This window comes from Amblyraja radiata, chromosome 10 (genome assembly GCF_010909765.2).
Source record: "Amblyraja radiata isolate CabotCenter1 chromosome 10, sAmbRad1.1.pri, whole genome shotgun sequence".
Lineage (NCBI taxonomy): Eukaryota > Metazoa > Chordata > Chondrichthyes > Rajiformes > Rajidae > Amblyraja > Amblyraja radiata.
The window spans coordinates 22,609,819-22,623,733 of record NC_045965.1 but is presented as its reverse complement, the minus strand read 5'-3'; the positions used below and the strand labels follow the sequence as shown (position 1 = coordinate 22,623,733).

The 13,915-nt window shown below is 43.2% G+C and overlaps 1 protein-coding gene across 3 annotated transcripts in view; it reads right to left on the bottom strand.

The window, feature by feature from the left end:
- The window catches only part of rabgap1l (RAB GTPase activating protein 1 like), a 271,539-nt gene that overhangs the window by 169,533 nt on the left and 88,091 nt on the right, over nt 1–13,915 (bottom strand). For all 3 annotated transcript variants that reach the window (XM_033028335.1, XM_033028336.1, XM_033028337.1), the window contains exon 13: nt 13,265–13,415. In XM_033028335.1, the coding sequence (XP_032884226.1) occupies nt 13,265–13,415 (151 nt within the window). The remainder of the gene's footprint in view (nt 1–13,264; nt 13,416–13,915) is intronic.

The window sequence follows — 13,915 nt, the reverse complement described above, 5'->3', positions numbered from 1 at the left end:
GAATTATATGTTTTTTTCCAGACACAAGATATATACAATGTATCTGGATGGCCAAAATGGAATTAATAAGATACCATGAAGAAGAGTATTACATAAAATAAGGGATCATTGGTGAAAAAAGTCTGTAAAGAGAGAAAGATGTACACAGGTACACAAAACAATACACGCCATTTAACACGGGAAAACGTTACGTTATTCACTTTGGAACAAAGAATATAAAATTTGATTTTTTTAATTTATGTTGAGAAACTGGCAAAGAGAATGGTTTTGGTAGGCTGGTTTATGGAACATGGAAAGTGAATGCAAATATTAGGTCTGGATGGAGTATTAAAAAAATGATCCCTTCCACAGTTTGCATAGGACTTTACTGAGATCCCACTTTGAATATTATGTGCGGTTTCCACCTCCATTACTGAAGCATGGGAGTCAGTGCAGCGGAGATTTGCCTGCCTGGTTCCCAGGTCAGGGGAGTGTTCTCTGAGGAAAGTTAGAGCTTGACTTGCCTTCACTCACTGGAGTTGCAGGGTCTAGAATTCAGGGGCATGATCGAAGGATCAAGGATTTGACTTCAATCTCCCGAATTCACTATCTCAGAGGGCTGTGGATGCTTTGCCATTGTTTGTTCAAAGCTGAGATTGAAAGATCTTTGGGCAAGGAAGGAAGAAGATGAGATGCATAGGATCAGCCACCATCTTACTGAATGGTAGAGATGCTCAGTGAACCATGCAGCTCATGCCTCCTCCTCTAACAGCATTTTATAACAAGACTTGCATTTCAACTGGTTTCTTCATTGAGTTGTAGAGAGAAATAAAGCATGGAAATAGGCTCTTCGGCCAATTGGGTCTGCACCAGTGCAAACAGGCCCTTCGGCCCACTGAATCCACGTGGACCATCAACCTCCCCGCTTACACTAATACAACATTCAGCCCACTTTTGTTATTATTCTCTCCAAATTCTCATCAAGTCCTCCCAGATTCTACCACTCACCTACTCACGATGGGAAAATTATCCTGACCTACTTTAACCTACTAACCCATGTGGCTTTGGATGTGGGAGGAAACTTGAGGCCACTGAGAGAATGCGCAAACTCTAGACACTCAGCAACTGGGGTCGGGAATAAAGCTAAGAGTCTGGTGCTGAGAAGCAGCAGCTCTATCAGCTGCGGCATATTCAGCACCTTCTGCCCAGAGCATGCTGCTTAGGTAAATTGCATTCGTTCAGGCCGCTCTAAGGAACTAATGAGACACAACAGAATCTGGGTTTATATGGGTTTATATCTAGAACAACTTGGTTCTCAACTGCTCAGGTTTATCAAGACAATTACCTGCACGTGTACATCAAGTGCTAAGCCATTTACATGAATTATTACTTGTTTGTATTTGAACAAGCCTTGTGCTGGAGTCTGTTTTGACATAGTAATTTATTATTGGTCCGCCCTGCGGTGGTGCTGAGTCACATTTTACATTAACAATAGACTGCTCGTAAAGCTGCTCCCTCTCTTTCTATCTGTGTCGCAGGCTGTGCAGCCGAATATAGTAATCAAACTGGAGCGCCCCAAGAGCTTTGTGCCTTCCCAGACTGGTCGCTAATATTGTGCTCCTGTCAGCTATTTATAGAGGAATTGCACCTCGGCGGTGATTAAAGATTAAAGTTATTACCATGGCTGGGATTGACAGCAATAAAACAACATGGTGTGATCTGGTCGGGAGGTGGGAAGGAAAGCTTACTTCAATCATGAGCTATTTATATGTCCATTTATTATTGTAAAAGCAATAGTATAATCCATAAAGATCCCCCCCGCCTTGCCTCGATTACACTGAATCTATCATTTTTAACCCATTTTAACCCATCTTTAGAGAGTTTGGCATACTGCATATTCTAAATATTTACATGTTATGTGCTTCCAGAGGGATTAATCATTCAGCCCATAATCTCAGACAACAAAGAAAACATATACGATTAAAACAATGTCCTTAATAATGCCAGAAACTGGGTAAAGGGAACAGATCACACTATTTTAATACTCCATATATAACAGATGATTTCTGTAAGATTTATTTTACTTGTTTTCTGCATCGCAGCAGTGAATAAATCCAGCTGTGAAACATTTCGGATTAGCCAATTTAGTGAAAGGCGCCACATAGATGCAAGTTTAAAAAAAAAAAAACGACCTCAAATGGGCCATTCTCCTGAAAGTGAACCAGCCTGTCACACACGTGACCAGATGGCATCACATAAATAATACATTAAACTGTTCTTGTAAGAGATTAATCTTATTCATTGCTATTTTCCTACCTACAGAACTATAATGCATGTCTGCTAAAGATATGAACATTCTAGCTGTTTGAAATTCACAGAGTTTGTAAGATAAAATTGAGTTACGAAGAAAAGCTTCCGTGTGCGGTCACACACGTGACCAGTCACATTTGACCTCTGACCCTAAACAAACATTGTCAACATAACATAAAAATTTCACTTGATAAACTTCGAAAAAAATATGAATCATAAATACAGTACAAAACAATATACCTGTCATGCTTTCAGAATTAGAAGAAATGTATTCCACAATTTTTGGTCACTCACGTGACCAAGAATGGAATGGAAATTTGTGAGACAAGTTTTTTTAAATAGAGGGTGGTAGGTGCCTGGAGTGCCCTGTCAGGAGAGATGGTAGAAGTAGATAGCTTAGCAAAATTTAAGAAGCAATTAAACAAGTACATGAACAGACAGGGGATGGAGTCATAGAAATCATGTGCAAGCAGATGGGATTAGTTGAAACTGGCATCAAGGTTAGCACAGACATTGTGGACCAAAGGGCCTGTTGCCATACAGTACAATGTGTTCAGTGTGATGCATGCTCCTTGTCCTCTTTGCCTATTTCCTCAGTTAATACTGCTGTGTTCTTCATTTCTCTGAACCTTCATCCCTTCCCTTAGATGCTGCAAATATTATTTTTCCTCTTTATTTTGCCCTACGTTCACAATAGTGATTTGAATTATTATACATTCTAATCCTGGATTTTCTTTTAGCTTCCTACTCTCTTGAAAGCCATTGTGCCTTAAATTAAAGTACACCGAAGAAAATTAATAGAAGTAGTTCTTCAGGATATCAGTCTAAAATTAAATGCAACATCATTCTCCCTTGCTTTCTAGTACTTTTTCAACGGTCCAAATTAACCTACTGTTAGAGTTATGAAGAAAATAGCCTCAAATACAGGACAAAAAGAAACTGGGGAAACATTTAAATGCTAGCTGATTGGGGAATTTTACCCAAACTAATTTAACATGCAGTTGCACAGCAGTGCTGGGGAGAAAGATCTCCCTTTCCTCAAACACCAATTAACTAAGATCCTACTGAACACGAAGCAGACTGCTTGTAGGCTTCTGAGAACAGTTACTCAACAAAGCAAGTTTCAAAATCAGTAAGAGCTTTGATAATCCTGTGCACAATCTGGTGATCTCCCAGCTGAGGAAGATTTATAAAGAGCTCAACAAATCCAAAATTCAAAGAATCTTTGTCAATTTCAGAATCGCCATTAAACACGAACTGTAATTATTGTGGGTGAAAGCAGGGAAGTGGTACTGGGGCAAACCTTTGCCTGGGCACCATGTTAATACTGCACTATCTTTGACAGTGATACACTCAGCAATTGTTTGCTCAACGGTAATGATTAATAACCAGGGACCTTTGAAGGTGTGCACGAGCAGAATGGATTTACAGCAGTAACCCCAAATGTAGTGTTGAATGGGGAACCTTCAACACTGCACTTCAACCCCAGTGCAAATTCCATTTTGCAAAAGACACATACTTGTATAAATTCCATGATTATAACTTGTATCTGCAGCTCATCATGCTCAAGACACATTGAGAACATGAATGTGGTTTCCTTAGTGTATTCATGTATTCCTTGGAAAAACACTGCAACAGTTAGCAGCTGTAAGATAATTTTTCAAATGGATCTGACATCCATCCCTTGACATTTTATGACATTAAATTGGGAGCCTCCTATTGACACCCCATGCATGGGAATTCAATCAACCCAGCTAATAAATATTCCCCCATCCCAGTTAAACTATATAGGAGTGGAAGAGGACTCTGAAAATGAGATATTTCATAAATAAGGAGGAAAGAAAAGAACGGTGGCAAGATAATGAAGGAGAAATTTGAAAAGCAAATTGTGACAGGCTGGGGCTGAACATGTAAACAGCAGTAGGCAGCACAGAGAAAACCCAGGGAGAATAAAATGCACAAAGTCAAAGAGGGTTGGTCTCTATTTGAATGTACGTGGTATCTGAAAAATGATAAATGTGCTGACAGTACAGAGAGCAACACGAGAATGATTTATTAAGTATTATGGAGATGTGTTGGCAGTTTGACCAGGACTGGGTGCTGAATATTCCAGTCAATATACAATGTTCTAATACCGTTAAGGAGTCAAAGGGATCAAATTAAGGAATGAGTCGTGATATAGAGGCATTGGATAGCGATATTGACTCAGTCTGGGTTGAAATCATAAATAGCAGGGGAAAGGCGACATGAGAAGCAGTCCATAGGCCTCATCGATTTGTGTCACTTTTGACAATAGTGCAGCATTTATATAATGTGTTGACAAGATTTACCCCAGTACCACTTCCCAGCCCTGACCTGTGTAATCACAGTTCATGTCATTTGACGATGATGATTCTGAAAAGAGAAAAAATCCTGTTCTTTCAAGTCAAGTCAAGTCACTTTTATTTATATAGCACATTTAAAAAACAACTCTCGTTGGCCAAAGTTGGTGGGGGTACTAACGTTATACAACAGTGGTTCATAGATTAAGTACATACATAAATACATACATATACCCCTCACTCAGAGGACGTCAAGAAAGGCTTGAGAGTAAAGATGAGTTTTAAGTCTCGACTTAAAGGAGTCGATGGAGGGGGCAGTTCTGATGGGAAGAGGGATGCTGTTCCACAGTCTAGGAGCTGCAACCGCAAAGGCGTGGTCGCCCCTGAGCTTATGCCTAGACCGCGGGATGTTCAGTGACCCCAAGTCGGCCGATCTGAGGGACCTGGAGGTGGTGGGTAAGCAGACTTTTGATGTAGGTGGGGGCAAGCCCGTTAAGGGCTTTGTAGACGTAAAGGAGGATCTTGACATTTATTCGGAACCGCACAGGGAGCCAGTGGAGAGAGGCCAGGATCGGGGTGATGTGGTCCCTTTTTCGGGTGCCCGTCAGGAGTCTCGCTGTGGCGTTTTGGAGATAACGGGAGGAGATAAATGTGTGGATGATCTTTTCGAAGTCATCAAACTGGAGGAATTGTTTTATTTTATTTTTAATCTGTGTCTGCTTAGTCTGTCATGTTTTTTACGCATTTCCCGCACCAGATTGCTTAAACTGCGCAGAGCAACCCCAACGTGACCTCTCAATAAGGCAAAGCATAGAACATCACAGCACAGAACATGAACAGGCCCTTCAGCCCACAGTATCTGTCGAACATGATGCCAACATAAATTATTCTTGTCTGCCTGCACATGGCATACTCCTCCATTCTCTACAAAAACGTGTAATATCATGGGCAAGTTTCAAGGGAACTGCAATTTCTCCCAATGGTACGAAGAGCAATTCAGAGATGGAACTGGTTTTATTGGTGAAATGACTAAATGATTGTGGAGCACTGATCTGGAGTTTGTAAGGCACCAGGAAACATTAAAGAAAGAGCAGAATGGCAATCTGGCTCACAAATGTCACAAAGTAATGGCAAATAAAACTCGAGAAACATTAAAATGGAACTCTTCGGCAAACTTTCAAAGACATGCAGTTTGTTCAAGGATTCCAGAAGCCATCATGGCAGAGTGAATCTGAGGCAGGGATTTATGTGATCAAACCGGACATGAGCATGAAGCACAGAACCAGGCTGACATGCCCAGTCCAGAATTGTAATGCAGGTGTCCAGCAGCCACTGAAGCAAAAAGTAAATATCAAACTGTTTTTTTCAAAGCTTATTCCACATCATTGGCAGTCTCGAAAGTCTTGAACGTCACGAAAGACCATGCTTCTGTGCCACAGTGAGGTCTCCAGGGTCTTTGCATGCATTGACAGCGCCTGCTGTGGCTGACCAGCCCAATTCTCCAGTGAGAGTCTTTGCCGCAATGGGAACAGAGAAAGGAGGCTGTTTGGGTTGTAGAAGCTCGCTTCTTGCCGCCGGCCCTCCTCTCTGCAGCACGCAACTTCCTGCCCACATCCGCCCTCCTAATGCCTTCCTGAACAATCTCACGCCATGTGGAGCGACCCTCTGCCGCAGCCTCCCCATTGTCAGTGTTGATGCCACAAACCTTCATATCCCACTTGCAGGCATCTTTGAAGCGGAGAGCAGGCCGTCCAATACGCCGAAAGCCAGTTGCAAGCTGGCCGCATAAGATGTTCTTTGGCATGCGGCCATCCACCATTTGTCGAAGGTGGCCAAGACATCAGAGGTGTCGCTGACTCAGCAGAGAGAGCAAGCTGGGGATTCCAGCATGCTCCGGAAAGTTGCCAAAGGGGATGCGGTCCTGCCAAGAGATACTGAAAATCCATTTACGGTATCGCATATGAAAGGTTTTTGAGGGCACTCCTGGCGCATGTATGTAGTCTATGTCTCGCTGCCTGCCGTACAGGAGGGTGCTGAGGACGCATGCCTGGTACACACGTATTTTGATGTTTTCAGTGAGGAGCTTGTTCTTCCACACCCTTTTAGGTCACGGCAATGGTGGCTGGCACTTTCCCGACTCACCTGGTGATTTCAGTGTCCAGAGACAGGTTGGTGGAGATTGTAGATCCGAGGTGGGTGAAATCCTTGCGTGTGGTCACAGATTTTAATGTTAGGTGCGTGGCTAGCGTTCTGCACACTGGCGTCGGTCTTTTTCAGGCTGATTGAGAGTCCAAACTCTCTGCAGGAGTGGGCAAAGTTGTCAATGAACCTCTGCAGACCCTCCTCTGTGTTGGATGTAAGTGCTGCATTATTGGCGAAGAGCATTTCTCTGATGAGGACCTATATTTTAGCATGCAGGCGAGCCAGGTTGAAGAGCTTTCCCCCAGATCTGGTGTGTAGATAGACACCATCCAGGGATGACCCGAAGGTGTAAGTCAGCAGCAGGGAGAAGAATATCCCAAAGAGAGTCGGTGCAAATACACAGCCTTGCTTCACACCACTGTTGAATGGGAAAGGCTCAGATGAGAATCCATTGTACACAACCGTACCTTTCATGTCCTTATTCCTCAACTCATCAAGTAAATGTCACCCTGGTCTAATGCACCAAACACAATAGATGATCAGTAATCATCGCATGACTATCTGCTGTACACAAACTGGCTTTAACTTTAACACTCTATATTTGCTTCAGTAATCACTTGTTATAAGGTCACAAAATGCACTGCTCAATGAAAGTCCTTTTTGCTTTCCTGTTTCTAAGGTCACCTCTCGAACTGCTTGATAAATCATTCCAGTAACCATCTGTGTCACCCCAAACCCACAACTCCACATTAGACTATAATTTCATCTCCAATTCATCGCAAGGGAGAATCAGAAAAAAAGCAAAAGTCTCTTTCACATAATCCAAAGGGATTTAAAAGCATGCTCTAGTCACAAATGTATTCTAAAATGCATCTGAGCTAAGCTAACAAAAAGCAATGCAATTCATTTAACACACCACTGAAAATGAAAAAAACCTGCTCCAGCACACTCGTGCAACTCAAAGCCATTGGCTGAAGCAGAAAGGGCTGCTGTAAAATCTGATACATGTTAGTTTTGAGCATATTAATCACAGCATTTATTTCACTGGCCATTATTCTTCTGTCTGCCTTTATAAATCACACACCAAGAACAGAGCGATGCTGACAACACAATGGTGCTCCTCTTCCTCCTTGGCATACTGCATGCTAGCCATCAAACTGACAAAGAAGCACGCGCAGCCTCGCTGAGGGACTTTATTCCAAGCCTTGGTGTGGAAAGCTGGGGAACTAGAAGCATATATACAGTATACACAACTTTATATATATATTATATCTACTCTTGAAATATATCATTTTAATTATCTTCCATCTTTTTTTTAAACTTGTGCTTGGCTTTGTTATGGATGGATTAAAAGTTTGAACTGTCTGTAATGTAGCGCAATTCACGCATATAAATAAATCCTATAATAAATATATTCTCTAATTCAAGACCTGTGTTGCCGCTTAAACTTCTTCCCTCGCGGTTTTCTCAGTCCTTTTATGTTGTCCTTCCTGATCACAAAGCACAGGGGACCTGCAATGTGGAACACCTCTGATATCCTTCCCTCAACGGGTTGATGGAGTAAATGGTGGAGTAAATGCCACAATTGGCATCAATGGTGCCGAAGTAGAAAGGGTTGATAGGTACAAGTTTCTTGCCGTTAATATTACCTGGACCGACCATATTGATGCAACAGCCAAGGCGCCACACCAACGCCTCTACTTTCATCGGAGACTGAGGAAATTCGTCATGTCTCCAATGACTTTTACAAATTTCTATAAGAAACCATAGAAAGTATACTTTCCGGTTACATCACAGCTCGGGTTTGGGAACGGCTCTGCTCAAGACCGCACGAAAGCGGCACATTTAGCGGCATATTTGGATAGCAGTAACAGGATCGGTCCGAGTCAGCGTGGATCTATGAAGGGCAAATCATGCTTGACTAATCTTCTGGAATTTTTTGAGGATGTAACTAGGAAAATGGATAAGGGAGAGCCATTGGATGTAGTGTACCTGGACTTTCAGAAAGCATTTGATAAGGTCTCACATAGGAGATCAGTGGGCAAAATTAGGGCACATGGTATTGGTGGTAGAGTGCTGACATGGATAGAGAAGTGGTTGGCATACAGGAAACAAAGAGGGTCCCTTTCAGAATGACAGGCAGTGACTAGTGGGGTACCGGAAGGCTCGATGCTGGGACCGCAGCTATTTACAATATACATCAATGATTTAGATGAAGGAATTCAAAGTAACATTAGCAAATTTGCAGATGACACAAAGCTGTGTGGCAGTGTGAACTGTGAGGAGGATGCTATGAGAATGCAGGGTGACTTGGACAGGTTGGGTGAGTGGGCAGATGCATTGCAGATGCAGTTTAATGTGGATAAATGTGAGGTTATCCACTTTGGTAGCAAAAACAGGAAGGCAGATTACTATCTGAATGGTGTCAAGTGGGGAAAAGGGGAAGTACAATGGGATCTGGGGGTCCTTGTTCAACAGTCAATGAAAGTAAGCTTGCAGGTACAGCAGGCAGTGAAGAAAGCGAATTTGTATAGGGCCCTAGTGAGACCACACCTGGAGTATTGTGTGCAGTTTTGGTCCCCTAATTTGGGGAAGGACATTCATGCTATTCAGGGAGTGCAGCGTAGGTTTACAAGATTAATTCCCGGGATGGCGGGACTGTCATATGCTGAGAGAATGGAGCGGCTGGGCTTGTATACCCTGGAGTTTAGAAGGATGAGAGGTCCCCTCATTGAAACATATAAGATATTAAGGGTTTGGACATGATAGAGGCAGGAAGCATGTTCCCGATGTTGGGGGAGACCAGAACCAGGGGCCACAGTTTAAGAATAAGGGGTAAGCCATTTAGAACGGAGACGAGGAAACACTTTTTCTCAGAGTTGTGAGTCTGTGGAGTTCTCTGCCTCAGAGGGTGGTGGAGCCCGGTTCTCTGGATACTTTCAAGAGAGAGCTAGAGAGGGCTCTTACAGATAGCGGAGTCAGGGGATATGGGGAGAAGGCAGGAACGAGGTACTGATTGGGGAAGATCAGCCATGAACACATTGAATGGCGGTGCTGACTCGAAGGGCTGAATGGCCTACTCCTGCACCTATTGTCTACACTGTAGAGTTATAGATTTAGCTCAGTCCATCACACAGACCAGACTCCCCACTATTGACTCCATCTACACCACTCTGCCGCAGAAACGCAGCCAATATAATCAAAGACTTGTCCCAATCAGTCTTTCCTTCTTCTTGCTGCTTCCGGTCGGCACAAGGTACAGAAGCTTTAAAGAGCACATTACCAGACTCAGGTACAGCTTCTTACCCTTTGTTGTTAGGCTTCTGAACGGCCCTTCCTTCCTTAAGCTAGGTTACTGTCTGATTCGCCTCTACTCCATTGAGGTTATTGGACTTTGTCTCTGGAACCGTTGTGCTACAATGCTGAGAAATATATTCTGCACTCTATAACTTGCCCTTTGCTATTGTACTTGAGTTTGACAAGATTGCATTTATGTATAATATTATTTGATCTGATTGGATAGCATGCAAAACAAAGCGTTTCATTATGCCTTGGTACCGTGACAATAATTAATGTAAACATTCATCCCGTTACTTATCAAGAACCTATCTAAATCTTTATAAAAAATATTCAAAGGCTGCTGCCACCATTTTTTGAGGAGGAGAGTTCCAAATAATCATGACCTTGAGAGAGAAAATAATTTGCTCATTTGTCTTAAAGGGTCAATCCATTATTTTTAATGTTAATCCAGGTTCTAGATTCTCCCACAAGATGTAAAGCTGCTAGGTTCCCTCAGGATCTTATATGTTTCAGTCAAGTCGTCTCTCACTCTTCTATATTCCACCAGATCCAGCTTGTCCACGCTTTCTTCATAAAAGAAGTTACCTGTGTCAATCTAGTAAACCTTCTCCAATCTCTTTCCAATGCTGTAACATTATTTCTCAAATAAGGAGACCAACACTAACATTGGTTCAGATATGGTTTCACCAATGCCCTTTATATGGACGAGGGATGAAGTCAACAATAGATATCTGGCTATTGGCTTCTTAACTATCTCTTTATATAAAGTAGTTATTTTAATTAACATATTTTGTGAACATTTCCAGCTGATGACCTTCCTTTGGAATTGGAATGTCAACACTGCAAATGCTGAAAATTATCGCAGATTATCAGATTGCCAGCACATTCAGTGTTTCCTACATGAATCAGCAGAACAACTGTAGGAATCATTATTTTCTCTATCTATTTCAGATAGTCAGCATCTGCAGCGTTTTTGACCAGAAAGATTCACCCACTTTTCTTTCTCACAGAGTCTGCTTGACTTATTCAGTTCTGTGTATTATGTGAATCAACTCTCTGCGAAGATGGATACAGTACCTGATCGTCCGTCTCAGACCGGTAACTGTCCCTGCTTTTCATTCTAAGAATGCTGCATGACCTGCTGATTATTTCAAGCATTTTCTTCTTATTTCTTGTTTTGTTTCTGCCTTCCTTCTCAGACCTACCTACTCTCACCTCCTCTGAACCCCCTTTCTTCTCCCCCTCCCATTGTGCTTCCCCCACTGACCCCCTTCCTCCTCCCATTCCCAACCAACTTCCCTTTCCCCTTCCTGACCCTCTTATGTCTTCCCCCTCCGGCATCCTTCCTACCCCCCACCCAACCTCTTTTCCTCTCCCCTTTTCCGACCTCCCTTCCTCAACCCCTCCCTACCAGTTTCTGCATCTTCCCTCCCCCTCCCCTGATTTATTTCCCACTCCCTCTGGACCTTTCCCCCTTTCACTCCACCCCAGATGTCCTAGCCTCTTTTGCTCCCATCTCCTTGCCTCGTTCCCCTAATCCTCTTCACTTTCCCCCCATAAATCTCCTTCACTCCTCACTTCCCTAATCTCCTTCCCTCTTTAACTTCCCTCCCTCTCCACCCCCGATCCCCTTCCCTCCTCACCCGATTCCCTTCCCCGTTCACCCCAAATCTCCTTCCCTCTTTAACCACCAGACCTACTTCCCTCTTCCACCTACTGAACTCCTTGTGCCTACCTCCCATTATATTCTCCCCAACTAAATCTTCTTCCTCCTCGTGTTCTCCTTCCCTCTTCCCCCCTCGATCTCCTTCTCTCTTTCCCCAATGACAATCTCCTGTTTCTCCAGATTCTACCCATCATACCAAATGCAGTTCTCTCTTCTTACTTCATGCATTACCTATTGACTGGTCTTCTTTCATCCCACTTCATGTCCTGTCCTAACTCCATTTTGCACTCACTTCTCTCCTGGTATTTTTGGGGAATGTAACAGGATGACTGAAGCAGCGTTGGGGGGAAATAAGCTGTGGCCCATCTCCAGCCATGTGAATGTATGCCCCCAACAAAGGATGGTTCCTGAGTTACAATTACACCCGAGTCAATACACCAGTCAGCAAGGATGCCACACTGCAGACCTGGAATGCCACAGTGCTCGCTACAGTATACAATTGGTCCTGATGCACCCACATAACAGATGGCTTTTCCAACAACCCCAAAATGCAAGTGCAGAAGGAATAAAGGCAAGCGTATAAAACATGCCTCCATCAATAGCTATCCAAATTCAGTGCAGCCTCCAAACTCAGCGCAATCTCCAGATTTAGTCCCCAACCCATTGGGGAAGTTTAATGAAACGATACAATGGTAGACAATCATCACCCAATGCGAGTTCAAAAGTTAAACCGTCAGGGGATGAATAAACCAGGCAATGAAGACAACCTCACTGTGAACAGCATTTCGCAGCTGGTGCATTTTGCTCAGGCAAATTAATAGAAATTCTTAAAACACAGCAGAAATTTAAAAAAGGCACAAGATAAACTAATGACAACAGAAATCCAACATGACTGTTAAATGTTACAAAAGCCCAAATGTGCAATGAAACTTGAAATACACCTGCAAAGGAAAAAATAACCTTATGTCAATATTAAACACCATTGAACAGGAGTGTGCCACAGCAAGTGGAACAGTGAAACTGGGAGAGTTTTGCAGAGCAGAGATTTCCCTGGGCTGAGAGGATGATGTAGAGCCAGTCACATCTAAAACATGCAAGAAAACTGCCCGTTCAAACACATCCTTCTGCTAAGCTTGAAAGAATATATTTGTTGAATGGCCGTGAACATGTTGTGATGGGGCTGCTAGTGAGCATACGTGTGGACCTGTGAATCAAAACACAGAATCACAGGTTCGCACCTATCTATTCAGAACTGCTGGTGTAAAGGTGTGAATATAGACACTTGCAACACTACGAATACTGTGCTGTGGAACTACAAGTTGTGAACAGGACCACACAGCTGGGTGTGAACATATCCATTCTTCTGCAAGCATGAGGACAATCCAGCGGGACTATAAAGGGATACATATACAGACCTCCAAACTTCAAATTTAAACAAAACCACAGGTCTACAAGTCTGATCACAGTATGATGAAGCAACAACGTACTCTGGATGTTTGGTCAATGAGACACTTAATTCAACTTCTGTTGCTGAGCTGCATCCTACCTTAGTGATCAGGATTCTGTACTTTTCCAGCATTGCCTGGTTGTCGTGGCAACCGGACAACAGTTGCCAAACTTCCGCTCTGAGTGCTTCTGGTACTCCACGTCGAACAAGGACAGGCAGCCCCTTGGGTCTGGTTGTCAGGTTGCTGTGCCTGAAGGAACAGACTTTGTCAGTAGGTGTAAATACTGAGGACAAATCACAATGAAGCGTTAGTACTGCTAAACTCAGCACCCCTCCTGCACTGTATCATTTCTTTCAAATTCACTGTTGGATTGTTTGTGGTCTCAACACAACCCCAAAGACGTACAGCTTTGCAGGTTAATTGGCTTCTGTAAAATTGTAAATTGTCCCTAGTGTATTGGATAATGCAAGTGTACGTGGTGATTGCTGGCCAGCGCAAACTCTGTGGCCAAAGGGCCTGTTTCTGCGCTGTATTGCTAACGTCTAAAAGTAAAGTCTACCACACTGAGGGAATGCTGGCCTGTCACAGATGCCATTTCTCCAAAGACTCTGACTTGCCCTCCTCAGAATTTAGTGGCACAGCTGGTAGGGCTGCTGTCTCACAGCACCAGAGGCTCAAAAAGGCACAACAGAGGACGTACTTCCTGCGGCAGCTGAGGAAACACAATCTGCCACAGGCAATGATAGTCC